The sequence below is a fragment of the Nyctereutes procyonoides genome, unplaced genomic scaffold (assembly GCF_905146905.1).
Source record: "Nyctereutes procyonoides isolate TBG_1078 unplaced genomic scaffold, NYPRO_anot_genome, whole genome shotgun sequence".
Classification (NCBI taxonomy): domain Eukaryota; kingdom Metazoa; phylum Chordata; class Mammalia; order Carnivora; family Canidae; genus Nyctereutes; species Nyctereutes procyonoides.
In genome coordinates this window covers 46,004,558-46,026,000 of record NW_026575046.1, presented here as the reverse complement: position 1 = coordinate 46,026,000, position 21,443 = coordinate 46,004,558, and the positions used below count along the sequence as shown (strand labels likewise).

Genomic DNA, 21,443 nt, shown 5'->3' with positions numbered 1-21,443 from the left:
TCTCTTCAAGAAAGTGCCAAGATGTACCCAAAACAAGGGTAGGGGAGGAAGCCTCTACCGTATGCATTTTTCAAAAATAAAAAATTTTAATGGAAATGAAAACAGAAATGGCTCCTTCTGTGGCTCCTGATCATCCTCTGGACAAATCTAAACTCCTTTACTTGGCACTTAGGCCCCTCGCGGTTCCTGTCTTCCTCTCTGTGTTCAAGTTAATCTCTGAGCTGCTCCCACATTCATTCTCTCTCTCTCTATCTCTCTCTCTCCTCTCTCTCTAATTTCTTCACCTAATAATTCCCACTGGTCTTGTTAGATTCCAACCTGGTGTCAGTCAACTTCCTGTCTCCTACTGCCCTCTTGTCCATGCTTCCTGCTCTTATGAAAGGCATGACTTCCTACTCAAGTGTCTGTTGACTTCTCTCTCCTGTTTTAATCTACATGGTCCTTGGAGGCAATAGAATGCAGTATTAGTTAAACACTTGAACTCTGGAGCCAAGCTACTTGGTTCAAATTTCAGTCATCTGGGGCAAAATGATTTAATCACTCTGTGAGCCTCAGTTCCCTCATCTGAGAAATAGGGATGATAATAGCACCTATGTACCTCATAGAGTTGTCATGAGATTTATCTGAGTTAATGCATGGAAAGTGCTTAAAACAGCACCTGGTAGGTAGTTAACAGTAAGTTATTATTGGTTCTCATTGCTTGCTTTTTGTTGTTGAGGTAGTGGCTGTATTTTATAAATATATGTGTCCTAGAGGCCTACCAGGTGGTCAACAAACGTCTGATGTCTGAGTGAAGGAACAAAGTGAATAATGGGAAAAATAGGCTGATTCTGGTCAGTCCTCCAGCACTTAATTCCTGGCATTCTTCCCTGACTCTCACAGCATGAGGTAGTGTACCTCATGCAGCTCTTGACGCTCTCCCCAGAGGTCTGGCCTCTGGCTTTCAGGAAGCCATCCACCCCATATCAGAGCTCGGAGCTCCCAACACATCAGGCCAGTGATAATTGAAGGTGTTCAAATCTCCCTCCCTTCTAGCTACCTCATCAGGGAAGAGTGTTGAGAGCAAGGGGCCCCCTAGCTCAGAGTCTCTGTTTCCAAGGATGCCTCTCACTTCCCCAAAGAGAAGTGAATGAAACTGAAAGTACAGGGCTGGTCTCCACAATGCTATAGAGAAACAGCTGACTTGGGAAGGACTCTCTCTCCTCCTCCTTCTCCAATCACCACCATTCATGTACTTATTCAAATATCATCGAGCATTTCCCATGTGCAGATTCTGTTCCTGGCACAGAGAGATGAATGAGATGGCCACGCTCTTACAGAGGTCCCATCACAGCAGGGGAGACAGACCAGTAGGGGGGTAATTATTGTTGAAGGTTCTAAGAGCCTGCAAGAGCACCTAACCCAGCCAGGGGTGGACAAGGAAAAATCAGAGAAGGCTTCCTGTGAGCGGTCATTTCTTCCATCCTTGGCCTTTTTTCTTAGGATCCTCATGAAGAAACAACACCTGAAGGTCACAGATGCCATTATTACAAAGCAGCAAAACTCCCTAGATACTCACACTCCCAGCTATAACTATACTCGACTAAGAGATATCACTGCACCAATGGTGGCAGCAGCTGTGTGGCAAACCCTTCCTGTCACTTGGGGTTGATGTGCATTATAAGCATATTTGGACACACTTGCTAGCTGCCAGCAGGAGAACTAGCAGAGGGACTGTGCTCCTGGGATGGGAAGCAGCTGGATGTTATACCTGTTGACTTTCCTAGTGCCCATGGATCTTCCTAGTGCATACGACAAAAGGGCAAGAAAGCCTGGCTGCAGGGAAATTTCCTTCTTATCACATTGAATGGGCTCTTTCTACTTCCCCCTCTGGCCTTGTGGCTCAGCCTTCTGACCCATTTCACAATCTTCTAAACCTGCCATGCTCTCTCATGCACTCCTACCTTCCCTTTTTTTTTGGCCTACTTAATACTTCTTTGTCTTTCAAAATTCCCCTCAGGGTTACAACCTTCAGGGTTCCTTGACTTCCTTCTCCAAGTTGAATTAAGGGTACTCTTGTTTCATAAGCCATCAAACTGATCACAATTCATATCAACAGTTTACTTGTAGCTCACTCCTAACCGGACTGTGGTTCCTTAGTAGGCAGGAGCTTTTATTTCTACAGCCTCAACAGCTGGCAAGGTATCAGACCAATCATGAATGTTCAATACATATTTTTTATTGGGATGAATAAGCAGGTGAGTATGATTTGGAAGGCATCTAAATAGCCAGGAGGGAGGGAAGGCCTTTACAGTTCTCAAATGCATCTAGGTAGCCCAGTAACGAGGCCTGTGGACTCTGGAGCTGGATTGCTTGGGTCTAAATTCCAATTCTGCCATTACTAGCTATGTGATTCTGGACAAATTTCCTGACCTCTTTAAGAACCTCAGTTTTTTCATCTAAAAATAAAGGCGGACAATAAAACTGCATGCCCCATAAAGTTATTATAAGAATTAAATAAGACGGTGAATGTAAAACACTTAGCATCAAGCCTGGTACATAATTAGCTCAGATTAGGTGTTACTTATAATATCATTATCACTACTATTATTATCAGTGGGCTGTCTTGCCTCAAAAAATTGTTTCATGTTCTCCTTAACTGCAAGCATTCAAACTCTAACCACTTTCTACTTCTTCCCTTTTGAGGAAACACTTTTGTAACTATGCATATGAGTTAGCTGATGGCATAAGGTTCAGATAATTTAGGATGGGGGAAGGAACAGTAAGTCTCACACTGAGATTTAAGAGGGAGTTTTATAAGTGCAGGAATAAAATGACAACTAAGCCAAAAGTGACCCAGCATGACTGTGCTCCCCAGCCCCTTGGAAATAGGCTAAATGAGTGCCATAAATCTCTCAGCCTGGTAATAACCACTGCATAAGCAAGCCCTCCTTCCACTTGCATGTCCCTAGGTCCCACAGGGGTGATAAGAAAGGCACACAAACACTGCACTGGTAACAACCTTCTTTCTCTCAAATAGAAAGTGGCAAACATGCATCTCAAAATGAAACCAGGTTTCTCTGGAGGGAGACAGGGAAGAAGGGGGGTGGGTAGGAGAAGACAGCATCTTCTCAGAGGAAAGAGAGGCTTACTTGTTGCCATAATCAATTTTGGATGTGACTTTCTGCTTCAGTTCCTTCAGCTCATCCTTGGGCAGAGTTCCTGAGAGGAGCTGGGACCGCCACTCCATCAGGTCATACATCATGGACTGCACCTGCATGAACCTTTCCTTTTTGCTGGCCTATAAGACAGGAAACAATGCACAATCACCTGTGCTAAGGGTGTGTGGGCATCTATGCAGCAAACTGTGCCAGTCAGTGAAGTATGTTCAGGGGCCATGGCTTGAGGATCTCTCCTGGCCCCCACCCAGCTACCAAGAGACAGGGCAGTAGTCTCTGTCATCCACACATTTCCTTCCACTGGGCCACAGAGACTTCCAGAAATGAAAGGAATAATCCTGATCACTTCTTGTTAAAGAAAGGGTGATCTCTGACTCCCATCAGAAAAGATACTCGAGGAGTGGAAATGCCATGAATATCTTCTGTAATGCAGGTCCCAGAGATCAGGCTCTTCAAGGGCACGAACCAGGGCCATTTTTCAGGTGATAAAGGCCTATATCTAGGGCAGTGTTCCCCCAAGTGTGATGTGCACAACCCGTAGGACACAATGGCTTCTGGTGATACAAAGACACAACATTAAATAACATGGACCTATATGGTGATTCTCCTTCTATCCTTCTGTATAAAGGAAGGAAAAAGGTGTGGCTTCATGGTAATATGTCTTTAACCCCTCTCTCATGTTTACCAATTACTTTTTTAACAAAGAGAGAGAGGTCTTGAGTTCAGAGCTTTTGACTAGTACTATAGCAAGCATTTAATAACATTGCCTTGTTTTCATTGTATTTATTTGAATAAAGTTCTTCTAATTGTGCCAAGCACTTTGGCTTTGCACTTGGGAAAGCGTGTGTGGTATAAAATTATATATATATATATATATATATAAACATACAAATATACATATAGATATATTTTAACATAACAAATATGTATATATTTGTTATATATATAACATATATATTTTTATATTTATATAACTTATATATAATGTTTATATATGTTATATATAAATATGTTTATAATATGTAAATATAAATATATATGTATCATATATATATATTATACATATATATATATATTTGTTCTTTATCCCCAGGTCTTGTCACAGAGTTCCTAAAGCTCTGGAACTTCCTGAGTGATAAGAACCTTTTTTTTTTTTTTCAAAAAAAAAAAAAAAAGAACCTTTTTTTTCTTATTCATAATAAGCTCCTTTTTACCATACCTGAGTTTATGTTAATGACATGACTCTTCGTGGCCCCCTTCACAGCTTCCAGATGGGGGCTGGATGCCAGAAGAATTTATCATGTGATTAGAGGGTTGGAAATTTTAATCCCACTCCCCTAACCCTTCCCCTTCAAGGAAGGGAGACAGCCTAGGGATGGAGCTCAGTCACCAATGTCCAAAGATTTAGTCAATCATGCCCATGTAATGAAACTTTGATTAAAATTCTCAATCAACAAGGTTTAAAGAACTTCCCAGATGGTAAACATATCTATGTGCAGGGACTGTGGCATGCCAAGAGAAGGCATGGAAGCTCTGTGCTTACTCCCATCCTAGTTCCTTTACCTGCATCTCTTCCATTTGGTTGTTCCTGCATTGTAGCCTTTACAGTGTAGCCTTTACTGTTTTACAGTGATCATAAGTATAGCTCTTTCCAGAGCTCTGCGAGTTGTTCTAGGGAATTAGGAGACCTGAGGTGGAGGTGGAGAGGAATGATGAACCTCTGAATTCGTACTAAGCTTAGACAGAAGTGTGGGTAGCCTAGGGACCCAAGACTTGCAACTGGCATCTGAAGTGAGGGCAAACTTGTAATTTTGAGTCTTTAACCTATGGAATATGAAACTGACTCTGGGTAGTCAGTGTTAGATTATAGGTCATCCAGTTGGTGTTGGAGAATTGAGAATTGTTGAAATGACATGGAATGCTGTGAAATTTCTTACATAAATTATTTAAGTTTATTAGAAAGGGAGCCAATTTAAGTATTAAGTAAATATTATACACGTGGTATGCAGACATGGCTAGAATCATGAAGAGGATATTGGAATACCAGAGATTTAAGGTTCTCCTTACTAGGGTAAAGGGCACAATGGACTTAATATTCAAAGATTTCTTAGGGGAAAACAAACTTTCAGGGTGTGGTGTATATGATGTTTAAAAAGGGGTAGTGGAGATGAATAATTAAACCACTTTAGGGATGCCTGGGTGGCTCAACCCTTTGGCACCTGCCTTCAGCCCAGGGCATGATCCTGAAGTTCATGGGACTGAACCTAGTCCCACATCAGGCTCCCTACATAGAGCCTATTTCTCCCTCTGCCTGTGTCTCTGTCTCTCTCTCTACGTCTCTCGTGAATAAATAGGTAAAATCTTAAAAAAATAAAATAAAATAAACCCCTTTAGCTTCAAGTTACTGTTTTCCACCTAAACTTTCATATCAACTTTTGGGAAACTTATAGAATTGGATGTGCCAATTACCATATATTATGAAGTATCCGCAAGGGAGTCAACATTTATGACCATAAAAGTTAAGTCTACAAATAGCGTGTGTACACCAGCAGGTGTGCACAGTGCTGTAACAGACATGCAGTAAGCCTTGGTTGACATTTTCACTCTCAGCTTAATGGTTTACTTAGCTAATTGCTTTCATTAGGAGCTTTAGAAGCATCAAAGGAGGATTTAAAATTAGATTTGCTTCAATACAGGGAAACTACCTGCAAAATGCACTCTGTTTTTCCAGGGTCAAAACTTCTTCATAGATCTAAGGACAATAGCCTTTAGTTGATTAATATATAAGAACGGTATTTCTCAAGGTATTGTCAACAGACTATCAAATCAAAATCCCCAGGGTTTATTAAAATGTAGAGTCCCATTACAGGAAGCTTATTTTTTAACAAAAATTTCTGCACTAGTTTTAAAACAGAAGGATCACCTCAGACCCCCATGTATTATGGCTGGGTCACAAGCTCACTGTGTGGCTTTGAGAAAGCTACCTAACCTCTCTGGGCCTCCATGTACTCATACTGTTTGTTCTACTATGTCACTGGAGCTACTTTGGCCTGCCCTGCTATATAGCCACATTCCAAATCTGAACCAAAGCAAAGACTGCCATTAACTTCCATACTAGGGAGCAGGGTTCTGAGTCTCACCACGTAGAGCTGTTTCCAGATGCTGCCCCATTCCCAAAGCGTCGTTGTCACTTCTTGTGCCAGAGGAATTTCCGCAGGAATGATGTTCTCGATATTTCTATTTAAGGTGGGAGACAAAATTGTGTGAAATTGAGACCCAGGTGCTAACAAGATAAAATGCTATCAAATTTGCATTAAGCTGCAGCTGCTGAGAGGGCCCTTGCTGGCAGAAGACTAAACCATCCCCAATAGCCACACCAATTACATTATGCAAATACAAGGAACTTCCTTTTTAATGTCCTCCTTCACTGGGGTGGGTCTTGCAAGCTCATTATTCAGGATTAATCGACTTTAATATAATTCAAAGGCAGCTGCCGGTGAAAAGTTTGATTCTCCAAACTTCCTAATATCCCCTCAGAATCAGATCTGAACAGAAATCAATTTGGATTAGATCTCCCATTGCATGGGGAAAAAGAGACACACAAATAAACATGGGAACGGAGAAGAGGGATAAGCTGATTCACATCTGCCAAGCCAGGTTTTCAGAGCTGACAGGACAGAGACATCTATGAGCCCTTGAGGGTCAAGTCTGGTGAAAAATAATAAATACCTTCTTTTCTCCACTGTCACTTCCTTGATGTAGATAAAGGATTTAGGGAAAATACCCTGTTGGAAATAAAATGAAATAAAATAAAATGGCATATCCTTACAGAAATAACTAAACCCAGGCCTTCATGTTTTTTCCCAAAAATAATTGATAAGTGAAACCCTCAAACTTTACAGAAATAATTCATTCTCTTAGGTCTAGTTCTCATCAGTTCTCTACCAGTTGTTCTAGATACTATAACAGCCCTAGGTTCCCAAGGATGCTCCTGTCCCATTGTGGACACTCCTCCTGCCAGAGGGACAAGACAAGAGCACATACAAGACTCACGCTAAGTGAGACAATGTGCTCTGTCTTTCCCCTGTCCTGCCCAATTCCAGGAAAGCAGTCACCCTTCACAATCATGAATAGCTGGAACGTCAGGTCTTAAAGCAACAGCACCCTTGATTGCATATGGGCTATTTTGATGAGACATATTTTTCCCCGGACTTATTTTATTGTTTTTTGGAGAGCAGAGTAGGATCATGCCTCCCAATACAGCATGTCAGGGAGGGAGGAAGGAAGAAGTGTCTTATTTCCTTGCCCCCTAAGTTTGGCTCAGTTAACAAGAGAAGATTATCAATTACTTGGAAATTCCTTCATAAATTAACCAGTGTACACACTGGAGGCATATGCTTCTGCGCTAGACATCGTGAGCAATAAGACCAGTAAAACAGGTGCCTGCTCTTACAGAGACGATGGTGTAATATAGGGTTGGAACAAGTAAACTCCCTGAGGGCAGAGACTGGACTTGTCTCTGTGAGGTGAGGAAATGATGGATGCCCCCAAACAACTCTAGAGAGAGGCAACAGAAGAAGAATTTCAAATAAAACATGCACAATTCCATGGGGACTCGAGAAAGGGAGAAATCATATGTAATTGGCATATCAGGAAAAGTCGGGGGAAAAGAGAGTTTTCCCAGAGGTTACCCTTAAGGGAAAGGGAGTTGAGGCACCACAAGTGCCAAGGTGTAGAAATAGGAAAGCACAGGACAAAAGGAAAGAGAAATGAGACAAATTGGCTGGGGAGCTGCAGTGGGAGACAACTGCCCAAAGGGATTGCAGAATGGTATAAAGACATCCAATATTGTTTCAAATAAAAACAGACCTTACCTGTAACATTTTGTGCTTTAGGAGGTACCCCCTATACCAATCTGCAAAGAGAAAAAAACAGGTCTCTTATGTATTCTTACGAATGTATTGCTGGTTTTGTTGTCATTCTGTTTGTTTTTAACTAGCAAAGAAACTACTGCAAAGTGCTTTAGACTTTAGGTACAGATCCAAGTCTGGAAGCCCCCAGGCTTCAACAATCTGTTGAATTTGTTGCCAACATCTCTAAAAAGCATCTAAAAAAACAAGGATTTCACATTACAATGCAAATTTCCTTGAAAAAAATAGGAGACCCAGTAATGGTGGCCAGTGCTTCCCCACAGTGACAGTTGGCCGATGGTGAAGAGCAGCTGGTCCCATCAGACAGAGCAGGTGCCTCCAACTCACCAGCCTCCACCCAGCCCTTCACTTATTTCAATTATCTGCCTTAGTCCTGTGTTCATGTGCATGTTTCAACCTCTGCCTTCGAGACATAGAAAGGCTAAGGGAGTTTAGCAAACATCCTAAAATAATGCCCATAGTTTTAACAACAGCAAATTGTGTCTAATATATGATTTGTAAAATTTAGTTATTATAAAACAGAGAAGTTCAGAGATAGGTAAAAGGATAGGAATTTTAAAAGAGTCTTCCCTTTGCAAGAATATAAAAAATGATTCAATTAACAGAAGTCCAAATTATACACAGTCCTCGAACAAAATGAGCCTCAGTGTAGCAAGTACTGATGACTATAATGAGTCCACTGGCCTTTGGAATGATTCAAGCACAGCCAACTAGTGGCATTTGTCATCTTTGTAAATAAAAAGCATCTGTTGGGAGCCTCATTAGTAAACCCTCATTACTGGGCTAACAGATTGTTGTAGAAATATGTTTTCAACAGACATACGTGCAAACCCCTAAACAAACAAGTTAAAATGCTAAGTCACCCTTCATAGTTATAAGCCAGGTTGAAGGTCAGGTCCTAAAGAAAATTCTAAAGCAACAGAGGCCCATAGTGGCTCCTATCTTGAGAAACAGAAAGATGAAGGAGACAGAGGAGAAAAACAAAACAAAACAAAAACAAAAACAAAAAAAAAAAACAGAAAAGAATGGAGGTCAGGGAGAAAGAATCTCAGGTTTGGAATAAAGTACTGTTCTAGGCATTCATTATATAAAGTCTTTTAATCTCTGTAATAACAGGAGGTAGAAACTGTAATTATCACATTTTGCAAGAGTGGCCTACCTGAGGCAGAGAGAAGTTAAGTAACTTGCCCAGGGTTATAAAGCTAATAAGTGACAGTGTCAGGATTTGAATGTAAGCAGCCATCAAACTGTGTTTCCTGTCTAATGAAGGAAGGAGCACAGTGGTTGCCTACCTTCCTCCAATATCTGAATCCCTATGATTCCACTAAGCAATTTTCCCATTGAATATTTCTGGTGCTGGAAATTTCATGAAGCATCACATTCTATGTTTACACTTCTCTAATAATTTGTCCATAACTATTGGTGATAATTAACCATTAACTATAGCATTTACCCTTTCTGAGTGCTTACTATATGTCAAGAATTCTGGCAAAGTTTTCGTTTTGTTTCTTTCAAATTATAATTTAATCTTTACAATTCTCTAAAGTAGATACTATATTGCCTCAATTCTGCAAATGAAAATATAGAGGCACAGAATGATTAAGCAACTTGCTCATGGTCACACAGCTAATGGGTAATTAACTAAGATTTATTTTATTTTTTGAAAGATTTTATTTACTTATTCATGAGAGACACAGAGAGAGGCAGAGATACAGGCAGAGGGAGAAGCAGGCCCCATGCAGGGAGCCTGATGTGGGACTGGATCCTGGGACCCCAGAATCACACCCCGGGCCAAAGGGAGGCGTTCAACCCCTGAGCCACCCAGGCAGCCCTGTAACTAAGATTTAAATCCAAGCATCTAACCCCACAGAGATGACACTCCACAGCCTTGCACTATAACAACTCCTTTGTTTGTAGTTCTACCCTATGCCACCAGCGAAATATAAGAACATCTTTGAAATATTGCTAGCTACCATTTACTGATTACTTAATGTATGAAAAGCTGTATGCTAAGTGTTGTACATGCATTTTCTTATTTAGTCCTCGTATCAATACTGTGAGCTAAGTACTATCATTCCCATTTCATAGATGAAAAAACTGGGGTTCAAGTCGGTTGATGCACTGGGCCAAATCACACAGCCAGGATTCATGGGCAAAGCTGTGTGGCTTCAAAGCCAGCCCTCAGGGATCCCTGGGTGGCTCAGCGGTTTGGCGCCTGCCTTTGGCCCAGGGCGCGATCCTGGAGTCCCAGAATCGAGTCCCATGTCGGGCTCCTGGCTCGGAGCCTGCTTCTCCCTCCTCCTGTGTCTCTGCCTCTCTCTCTCTCTCTCTCTCTCTCTCTCTCTCTCTCTGTGTGTGTGTGTGTCTATCATAGATAGATAGATAGATAGATAGATAGATAGATAGATAGATAGATAGAGCTTAAAAAAAAAAAAGCCAGCCCTCAATGCTGTTCTGACACATTAGTCCTTATGTGATGATTACATATACAGAAAAACTTCTCTTAGAGCACAAATTCAGACAAAGGTCTGTTAGTTGCAGTGACCTGAATCTACTTGTTGGCCAAGGTCACCAAAATCTATCAGAGAGTGGGAAAACAATCAAAGGACCAACAGTTCCTACCCAAAGCTCATGCTCACATCCACATCTCCATGACAGGGGCCCCATCAGGGTCTCTTGACTCCCTGGTCCAGGGACTCTGTCTACTTAGACCCTTGAGACTCAGTTACTTATGCATGCCTTGTAGTTTTTCTAATTCAACCAACACTGATAGTTCACATGACACTGGGCTAAGTACTTTCAGAAATAATCCCCTGTGACCCTTGATGAGAGGGCTTATTACCACCAGCACTTGCAAGATGATTATAATACCTCAACTGCATCAGGACTGTCCTCAGGACTTTTTCTGACATCTCCACTCCCACTAGGTCATGGACTTCCATGACTCCTGATATTGGCTCCGTAATCTGGTCCCGTCAGCTGTATCTGGCTATACTCCCAGACCCCACTAGGCAGATAATAGTAGTTGGCATCCGTAGCAAAATCCATGACAATGAACACCATGATCGAAAGCAGACTGTGTTAACACAGCACTTGAGGTATCCCAGGACTTGCCCCCAGGCTGAACACACTTTCAAGTCAAATAATATCACCATTCATGAGATAAGCACTTCTGTTTTTAATACAAAACTCACAAAATGCATCCTAGGGGAAGATGAGAAAAGGAAGATGTTTACATTCTTCTGGGCAATTATGAAGTACTAATTCCTCAAATTGTCCTCCTTTCCCACATCCCAAATACCAAAATGAAATGTACCCTAAATTTTCTACTCAGCAAGTGTAGAGGGTAAAGAGAAGTTGAAGAGAAATTAAAAATATCCCAGGATGTTAAAAAAAATCCATGGGCTAAAGATTCAATCCTCTGTCATCTATAGGCAGCATAATTTTTGGTCATGTAACTAAAGCCTCTGTGTTTACATCTATAAAATGAGAGGAATAACAGGTACCCCACAGGGTGTTGCAAGAACTATTTTTTAAACATGATTATGAAGTAGGGGCACCTGGGTGGCTCAGCAGATGAGCATCTGCCTTCAGCTCAGGCCATGATCCCAGGGTCCTGGGATCAAATCCGACATCAGGCTCCCCACAGGGAACCTGCTTATCCCTCTGCCTATGTTTCCGCCTCTCTCTGTATGTCTCTCATGAATAAATAAATAAAATCTTTTTTAAAAAATAAAAATAAAACATGATTACAAAGTAAACATGTCTAATAAAAGTATAAAACATTGGATGGAAAGAAGACATACCAATTCAGGATAAGTGTTACCTATAGTATGGACAAAACGACAAGAATAGAACAGGGGAGTGATAAACAGAGGGTTTCAACTGCATCTAAAATTTTCATTTCTTTTTTTTTTTTTTTTTTAAGACTGTTTTTTTTTTTTTTTTTTTAATTTTATTTATTTATGATAGTCACACAGAGAGAGAGAGAGGCAGAGACACAGGCAGAGGGAGAAGCAGGCTCCATGCACCGGGAGCCCGACGTGGGATTCGATCCCGGGTCTCCAGGATCGCGCCCTGGGCCAAAGGCAGGCGCTAAACCGCTGCGCCACCCAGGGATCCCTAAAATTTTCATTTCTTAAAAAAAAGTGTCAACATTTGTTTATTGAGTGGTGATTGCCTGAATGTATTTTACTTTCCTGTATTATTGAAATATCTAATGATATTAAGATCAAACAGAAGCCAGCAGTTATCAGTGGTGAAGACTGTGATGTCTGGAATCAAAGCGTGGATTTGAATGAAGATCTACAACTTATTATCTGTGTGATCTTAGATAAGTCATTGTACTTCTCTGAACCTCAATTTTCCTATCCATAAAATGGGAATAATAATAGTATTTGTCTCATGAGGCTAAAGTTAGGTAAGGAATTCAGTTTGCCCAGTGTCTGACATATGGTAACTGTTCAAAATTCAGTAAATACCATTCTTTCTTTTAAAAATCATCATCATCATCATCATCATCAAAAACCACCACCAAAGAAAGTTGGGCATATTTTCTATTTTATTTCCAGAACCTACAGATTGTGAATACTATTATTTTATTCAATGAAGTCATTTCAATGTATTTCCATTAACAACAGAGTAAATGAAACATGTTTTGAATCAACAAAATGGAGTTTACTGATGATTTGGCCTCACCTTCAGCAGAGAAGAAAACCTCACTTTCACATGGCCTATCTCTAAAGTGGACCCCAAAAAAGGCCATCTCTCCGCAAAGTGGCACTTTAAAAAAAGAAACCCTGTCAAGTGCTCATAACGACATCATGTTACCTTGAAACCAAAGAACTTAGATCACTTTTGATGGAGTCATTGGTCCAAAAGCTGCTTGTGACTCTGGGTATACCCTACTCTGCAAGTTGTAGATCCAAAATTCTCCTTCCAGAGCTCTTTGCAGCTGAACTAAGACCAAGGTAACACACTTAGGAACTTGGAAAGAGCTCCAGATATTTTTAAGTGAGAAAAGCAAGTCTCAGAATGGTATGCACAGTGTGGTGCCATTTCTAGGACACAACAAAATCTATGCCTTACCCTAAAAAGCAAGAGATTCTATGTCAGCCTCCTCCTTCACACCTTCCCCTTGTTTCCTTTTACTGATAAACAAAATTCAAAAGCTCCTTGGGAACCACTGTTCTCTTCCTACTAAAAGCAGGCTCCCATGACCCAGACAAGTGTATGTATCAGTAGGTGGAATGGAACTTTCCCTGTTGTTCCAGAAAGGAAACAAATAATGGAAGATGGAGCAGACAATCCCTCTGAAGGGCTTATAAAAAAGAGTCTAAACAAACAGAGCTACCCCCAAAGGCCAGCCCCCTACCACAGTCTATGTAATTAGAAGATAGAGAGAGGGCCGCCTGGTGGCTCAGTGTTTAGCGCCACCTTCAGCCCAGGTGATCCTGGAGACCAGGGATCGTCGGGCTCCCTGCATGGAGATGCTTCTCCCTCTGCCTGTGTCTCTGCTGTCTCTCTCTCTCTCTGTATGTCTCTCATTAATAAATAAATAAAATCTTAAAAAAAAAGAAGATAGAGAGACGCAGAAGGGTCTTTGGAGGTGGTAGCTGCTGCCTTAGAAGCGCTTAGTATCACTTCCCCACCCCCAGGCCAAATCCAAGCATAGGGGTGAGGTCTAGGAGATTTACTCGTAGGGACATCTAGCATCTTATTCCCCAGCTTATAAGACTATTTGTGCGGGGGACTGGCTAACCTTTGGACTTATTTGGTCAAAGAAGATAGAGAACTGGAAAGAAAGTACCCCAAACTCCTTCCCACACCCCAATCTTATTTATGTATTTATTTTAATTTTTTATTTATGATAGTCACAGAGAGAGAGAGAGAGGCAGAGACATAGGCAGAGGGAGAAGCAGGCTCCATGCCCCGGGAGCCCGACGTGGGATTCGATCCCGGGTCTCCAGGATCGCATCCTGGGCCAAAGGCAGGCACCAAACCCCTGCGCCACCCAGGGATCCCCTCCAATCTTATTTAAATTGGAGAAGGAAGGGTGACATTAAACTGGATATAGGATTGAAGTCTTCTTTTGAAATGTCATTAAATATCAGGAAAGATGCCAACCAAATGTGACTGAAGGAAGTGATTTAAAAAAATCACACTAATTTTTATGTTTATCTCCCCAGGAGGAGTTCTGACTGCTCAATAAACATATGTATTTTCCATATCTAAAATCAGAACATAGAAAGTTGATGCATCCTCTGGGTAAAAGAGCCAGCCTAAAGGTGTACTACAGACCAAAACATAAGCATAAAGATACCTAAGGCTTAGTAACAACAGGTATCCTTCTGAATTATTTGAGTTTTCAACACAATAAAATATTATCTCTATAATAAAAAGTTAATCAAAATGAACTCTAGTGAAAGGAAATTCATTCATGTCTAAGGTTCCACATCAGTTTTTTTCTTCCTTATTCATCCAGCTGAGTAAATTTAGTATAGGCAAAGAAGAGCTGGCCTCACCCATTTCAGGCAATCAGAGGGACAGTTTCCAGGTTCTCTGGGCCATATTGTAGAGTTATACACCTGCCAGTCTCTATGTAATGGGAGGAGGGATGGAATTAGCCAACACAAAGCACCTAGAAGTTAGCCATGGTGCTAGATAGCTTCTCTACTTTCTCTCATGCTATCCTCATAACAAGCCCAAGAACAGGCAATGGTAACTCATATCACAGGTGAGAAAACTAAAGCCTACTTACCCAGCTACTGGGTAATGGAGTAGAGAATAACTTTCCATTTCAAGAGTCCATGATCTTTCCACTACTTTTTGTTTGTTTGTTTGAGGGAAGGATTAAAAAACTATTAAAAAGTACAAAGAATAAGATAACAACTACTTGCATTCCTAGCATCTAGAATTAATCATTGCTAATATCTGGAGATAGGTGCTTCAAATCTTCAAGCCTATATTACTTTTATCTAAAATGGATATGGACTTTACAAAGAATTTAAAGTAAGCAAAAAGTATAAATACAAGAGCTAAAAGAATTGTCCTGAATCCCATTATCTAGAAAAAGGAAAATACTACTAAACATCATTTTAGTCAACTTTTCATTTATATTTATATACACAGGATGACACATGGACAAATAGATAAAATATGATTTTTAAAATACTCTCATAAAAATCATCATATAGTAAAGACATTGCATAAATAAAAATCTCAAATACCAAACTGAATCTTATTTGCATTTAATAGAAGAAAAAGAAGAGAAGTGAAATAAAAAGAAATGTTGTAACTTTGATTAAATGTTTCTTCTTAGAGGAACCCTCGTGCACTGTTGGTGGAACACAGTCTGGTGCAGGCAGTCTGGAAAACAGTATGGAGGTTCTGCAGAAAGCTAAAAATATAGCTACCCTACACACAATGGAATATTAGCCATATAAAGCATGAAATTGTGTCATCTGAAAGACATGAATGGAGCTAGAGAACATTATGCTAAGTGAAGTAAGTCAATAAGAGAAAGACAAACACCACATGATTTCACTTATGTGCGGAATTTAAGAAACAAATCAAATGAGCAAAGGGGAAAAGAGAGAGAGAGAAACCAAGACACAGACTCTTAACTATAGAGACTTTTAATATCAATTTCTATAAATTGATTCATTTAGATTCAATGCTCACTACTATTTCCTTTTATCACAGCTTTTTAATTCCTGTATTTTAAATTTTTGATTGATCTTTCAATTGGCTGGATTTTATGTTTCAAGTAGGTTTCTGCAAGAGGGTTTCATGGGCACACCCAAGTTCTTTTTATTATACCACCCTGACTCATTTTTGACTAACACTGTGGTTTTCATTTTTTTATATTTGCTAGAACAGGTTTTCAAACAGAATCATAGGCAAACCTCCTCATCTGCAAAGTAGCCTGTAACTGTCCAAGGCCCTCAGGAAAATCTTAGGGTCACATAAATTCCAGTTTGAAAAATCCATATATATATAAATATATATATATTAACTCATATATATATATATATATATATATATATATATATATATATATATGAGTTTAGGCATGATAAGTCCTGCTGTTTTATATACCAATGCTTCAGATAAACAGAATCATTTTAATAGGCTTCTGAACAGTGAATATGTATTTTCTGAGTATTCATGAATTGATTACTCACTAAATTAATATGCCCAGTTCTTTTTTTTTTAAAGATTTTATTTATTTGTTCATGAGAGACACAGAGAGAGAGAGAGAGAGGGAGAGAGAGGCAGAGACACAGGCAGAGGGAGAAGCAGGCTCCATGCAGGGGGCCCAATGTGGGACTTGATCCCAGAATCCCAGGATCACACCCTGAGCCAAAGGCAGACGCTCAACCACTAAGCCATCCAGGCATCCCTACCCAGTTCTTTCTAGAAAGGCATTGTAGCCACTTATTACAAGGATGCATTTAAATAAAACTAATAAAATAGAATTAAAAATGGAAAGCCAGAACCAAAGAAGGTTAGTAACAAGGACTCTAATCCCAAAGACGAATAAAAGTAGCTCAAGTAAGCAAGTATGGCCTTTCTGAAGGTCAAGCAAAAGTAACAGAAGGCTCTGATATTACTAGCCTGTGTGGTCAGTTTACTGCCCTCAAGCTTTCTCATGAAAAGTCACATGAAAAGAAGAGGAATATGCTTGCCTGAATCTCAAAATGTGGGACACCACAAATAATCACTGAGACTTTTACAACTGTCTCAGTAAGCATGGGGTGGAAGAAAGAATGTGGGCTTGCATGCATAGGGAGGGAAACATAGCCATGCTACCTGTGTGGCCCTCGGGAAGTCATTTCCCTTCCAAGTCTTGATTTCTTGCTGGCAGACATGAGGCTTCATGCCTCATGGATTAGCATTCAATGGCACAGAAGAGACACTGAGGAGAATTGTCATGCTGCTTGTATTTTCATTCTTTGCCCTTGTTAGATAGTTACAGTTTGCTTATTTGCCACTGGGTAAAACAGGATTTGTAAAAGGTGGGTTGCATTACAGAAAGGTGGCAGGTGTTTGGAACCATATCCCTCCCTTCCTGCCCCAGCCTCATTCATTCTGTATGTAGAAGGTTTCCATAGGGCCAGACTGGGATTTTTAGAGGCCTGGACACTAAAAGTGTCATTTCATCTCATACACACCCCAAAATAATATGTATAATACTAAAGTTTAAGATAAATGTAAGGAAGGTGAACAAAGTTCTCATTTCTCCCATGATGACTTCTTTAAAGCTGTTTTGAAATATCATATATCAAATACTTTCCCCCTCACAAAAGCTCTTATGCTTGTTTGTTTTTTGGTTTGCATATGTATGTGTGTGTGTTTGCCTGTGTACATGTGTTTGTACGTGTGTGTATGTGAACATGCCTGTACGTGTTTATGTTTGTATGTGTGTGTGTGAGTATGCTGTGTGTGTGTGTGTGTGTGTGTGCCAATCTGCAGAATTGCCTGGGCGGTTAAATATAGCTGATCTGGCACTGGGGATAAGACCTGTCCTGTGGGTTGCTATGAGGGTAATTAGACTAACATGTTATAAGGAAATGTATGTACTAAATATCCAAAGATGGCTGGTTTTGTAGGCAACCTCCTTTCATCTGGTTGGATATTTCCCCTGATGGGCCTCCTTAACAGTAGCATACTTGCTTCCCATCCACCCCTCACTCCTATCCCAGCACAAGAGCTCTCTAATTTAAGTGATTAGCGGAAAGGGGGCAATGGACTTGGGTGCTCAGTCCACTCACTTCTTTCTTCTTGTTCTGCCCAGCTATAGGAAAGACATGTTTTCCACACAGTAGGATTAGAGGCAGAACCAGGGAGGGGGAGAAGTGGAGGTCCTGCTCTGCCAGTCAGGACTGGGAGAGCCTGCCTGATTGTGGCTGACACACTGGCAAGTTCATTTAGCTCTTATACCCAAGCCATGCTCCCAATATCAATTTTATCCATGACATTGATTTATAATGCCCTGACTCATGGGTCCAAGGTTATTAGCTTTTGTGCAAATTTTAAAAAGCACCCCTACCACCACCACCACCATGGGTGAATACAGCCCAATAGACATTTAGCTTCACAAGAGGATGGCACCTCTATGGGAAGAAAGAGATGCCACTTTGCCCAAGACAGGGCTCCTAGCTTGATGCAGGGTGTAAGCACTGCTCCTAGGCCCAGGTACAGTGTCCATACCACGCAGTTGTGTATAGCAGTCCTTTTGGAATCAAGGGTATAATTTGCGAGCCCTTCAAAGCCCTTACAGGGCTGATTTCCCTTTGTAACCTTATTAATATCAATAATAAGAAAGAAGGTGGATGTCACATGCCTAAAAAGCCCCATGGCTGTGGTAAATGGACAGCATAACAAACATCAAACCACACAAATCAGACTTTTGCTACTAAGTATAGAATCCTAAAATAGCAAAGCATTATTTTCAGTAAATTCCAATTACTAATATTATCAAAATGCATAACAGACCACATATGGCTGCAGGTCCAAAGAGAAGGCTGGAAGTGGTAGGTATGTACTGCAGATGTTCCAATACCATCAGCCAGGGGTCCTGGCATCCATGGGTCACCTGAGCCAGTGACTCACCTCCACAGGTCTCCTGTATCCGCACCACATCACCAATCTGAAGGGAGAGCTGGGGGGCTCCACTCCCTTGGAAGTTGTATATGGCTGTGAAACAGAAGAGAGGGGCAGCATGGTAAGACCTCTGGATAATGAGAATCACTGTTCCTCTCTGCTCTCCTTGAGTTTACCTGACACTCATTCAGCCTACAGGGGTTAATAAGACCAACGCAGAAACTCACAGCCTCCTACAGGAGTCAATGCAGGCCTAGCCTCGTTGCTAAAGGCCTCTACTCATTAACCAGACCTGACCTCTCCCAGCACAAGGTCCTGTACTTCAGTTTGCATGCCAAGGAGGCTATTGATATCATCTACCATTCTCACATTGTGCCAGGCATGTCCTCTGTATCTTCTCATTCCATTCTAAGGTATAAACTATGATCCCATTTTATAGATGGAAAGCAGAGTTGTTAAGAAGTTAAACACTTTGGTCAAAGTCATCAGACCAGGAAGTGACAAGAAAATCAGTATCTAACTTCCATATTCTCAATCACTATGATGAGCTGCTCCCCAATTATTCCCTCCCAATGACAACAGCCTAACATTCAAGTATATACTCTGTCTTCCCATTTCTGTTATCAGTCCCTGGGGAACAGTAGTTGGTTATGAACATTCAGAGTCCCCCCTGTGCTGTCAGAACCTCCACTAACCTCTTAGAACACAAGATCATGCCATATCATTGCAGTGCGCAGGCCCTCTTCAGCATCACTTACTAAGTGAGGCCAAGGCCACATTATTAATCCAGATTAGGGATGCAGCCTACTTTCCAAAGGCTAAAATGGAATCACCATCTTGAGAGGTTTTCAAGAACATAATAGGACAGAATGCGGTTTGATTTAAGGAAAAGATTCTCAGGAGGATGCACAGTATAGTCCTAGAACGTTGTCATCATTCATTCATGCAGCAGACATTTAGTAAGTGGGTATGATGTGCCAGGCACATGCTAGGCACTGATCTTGCTCTTTTGGTGAATACAGTAATAAATAGAAGTTTACAAAATATGAGACATGTGAAAGAGGAAACAACTGGGCCTGGCAGAGAGTTATAAGACACTTCAATTTTTGTTGGGGTACTTAGGGAAGGCCTCCCTGAGCTAGTACATGAAATACTTGAGCAGACCAGCTAGGGGAACACCAAGGGAGGGGCATTTCAGGAAGAGAGAACGGTAGGTGCATGGGCCCTAAGGAAGGAAAGCACTTGGCATATGCAGAAACCATCAAGAGAAACTGCTGTGGATGGAATATGGTAAGAGAGGAGAGGGTGACACAAGATAAGACTGAAGAGTAGAGACCAGGTCAAACATGGCCTTTATCATGAGTTTGGGCTTTATTCCAAGAAAATGGGAAGCTGGAGGGATTTTATTTATTTATTTGGAAATGCCTTTATTAAGATATAATTTGTCCATTTAAAGTATATAATTCAATGATTTGTTCACAGGGTTGTGTAGACATCACTGTGATTAATTTTAGAACAATCTCATCACCTCGGAAAGTTCTCCCAGCTCCACGTAGCCACTAATCTACTTTCTGTCTCTACAGATATGCTTATTCTGGGCATCGTATATAAATAGAATCATGTAATATATAATCATTTGTCAGCGCGCTTGGGTGGCTCAGTTAGTTAACTGTCTGCCTTCAGCCAAGGTCAGGATCCCAGGGTCCTGGAATTGAGCCCTGTGTCAGGCTCCCTGCATAGCGAGGAGGCTGCTTCTCCCGGTCCTCCCTGCTTGTGTTTTCTATCACTATCTCTGACTCTGTCTCTCTCTCTCTTTCAAATAAATAAATAAAATCTTAAAAATATATATATATATATATATTCTTTTATGACTGGCTTTTTTCACTTAGCACAATGGTCTCAAGATTCATCCATGCAATTAAAGCAACTTAATTCACTCCCTCTCCCATTAGTCCTATTTCCTCATATATTAACAAAACAAAATGCATTCAAAAACTATTTGGGTGACTTTAGCAAAAATGGCAGAGTAAGGAACTCCAACTGCCTGTCCCTCTAAAGAAGCAATGAAAAATCTGACAAAAGCTTGCAGAGTCAACTTTATCAGAACTCTGGAAAATACTCAACAGTTTATAGCACTCAAGCAAATGCTTAATCAAGAAAAAGGCAACTGAAACCTGGTAAAGTTTCGTGGCATTTTAACTTATTCTTGTTCCACTCTCTACCCTCCATATCAGTGGGAATTTTGAAAATGATATTCCATGTCCTTTATGTGTGTTTCTAGTGCCGGAGGGAGCAGAAAGGACATTACTACAAGAAACTAGTTATCTGTTTTGATCTGTTTGTGAATTCTCTAAAGGATTAGAGCTTGCCCTTTATTATTATTTATTATTTATGCTTTGGAGGACCAAGGGGAGAAAAGATAAATTGAGTCAATGGTGAGACTACCAGAAAGATTCAGGATTCCTCTCACTCAGTTCAATCTACCTTCTAACCTGTTTGGTCACAGGATTCATCAGCAGTGAGCTTCTATTTATTTGGTTTGGAGACCACTGGAATTAGAAAGACAGAGCAATGGCCTTCTCATGGGCCTTTCCACATGTACTTCTGCCTCCCTCCATCCAATCTCCACACAGCAGCCAGAGAAATAGCACAAGAGGATTATATCACTACTTTCCTTAACTAATACCCATCAGTCTTCCATCTGCTGGCATGCATATAGACATTGTCTATCCATACAATGGAATAT

The 21,443-nt window shown here is 40.7% G+C and overlaps 1 protein-coding gene across 1 annotated transcript in view; it reads right to left on the bottom strand.

Annotated features, from left to right (window-relative positions):
• Positions 1-21,443, bottom strand: part of DOCK2 (dedicator of cytokinesis 2) — a 401,682-nt gene that overhangs the window by 362,089 nt on the left and 18,150 nt on the right. The window contains exons 2-6 of the mRNA XM_055325894.1: positions 18,707-18,790; positions 8,033-8,073; positions 6,888-6,943; positions 6,299-6,395; positions 3,132-3,280 (exon numbers count right to left, since the gene is read on the bottom strand). Of these exons, the coding sequence (XP_055181869.1) occupies positions 3,132-3,280; positions 6,299-6,395; positions 6,888-6,943; positions 8,033-8,073; positions 18,707-18,790 (427 nt within the window). The remainder of the gene's footprint in view (positions 1-3,131; positions 3,281-6,298; positions 6,396-6,887; positions 6,944-8,032; positions 8,074-18,706; positions 18,791-21,443) is intronic.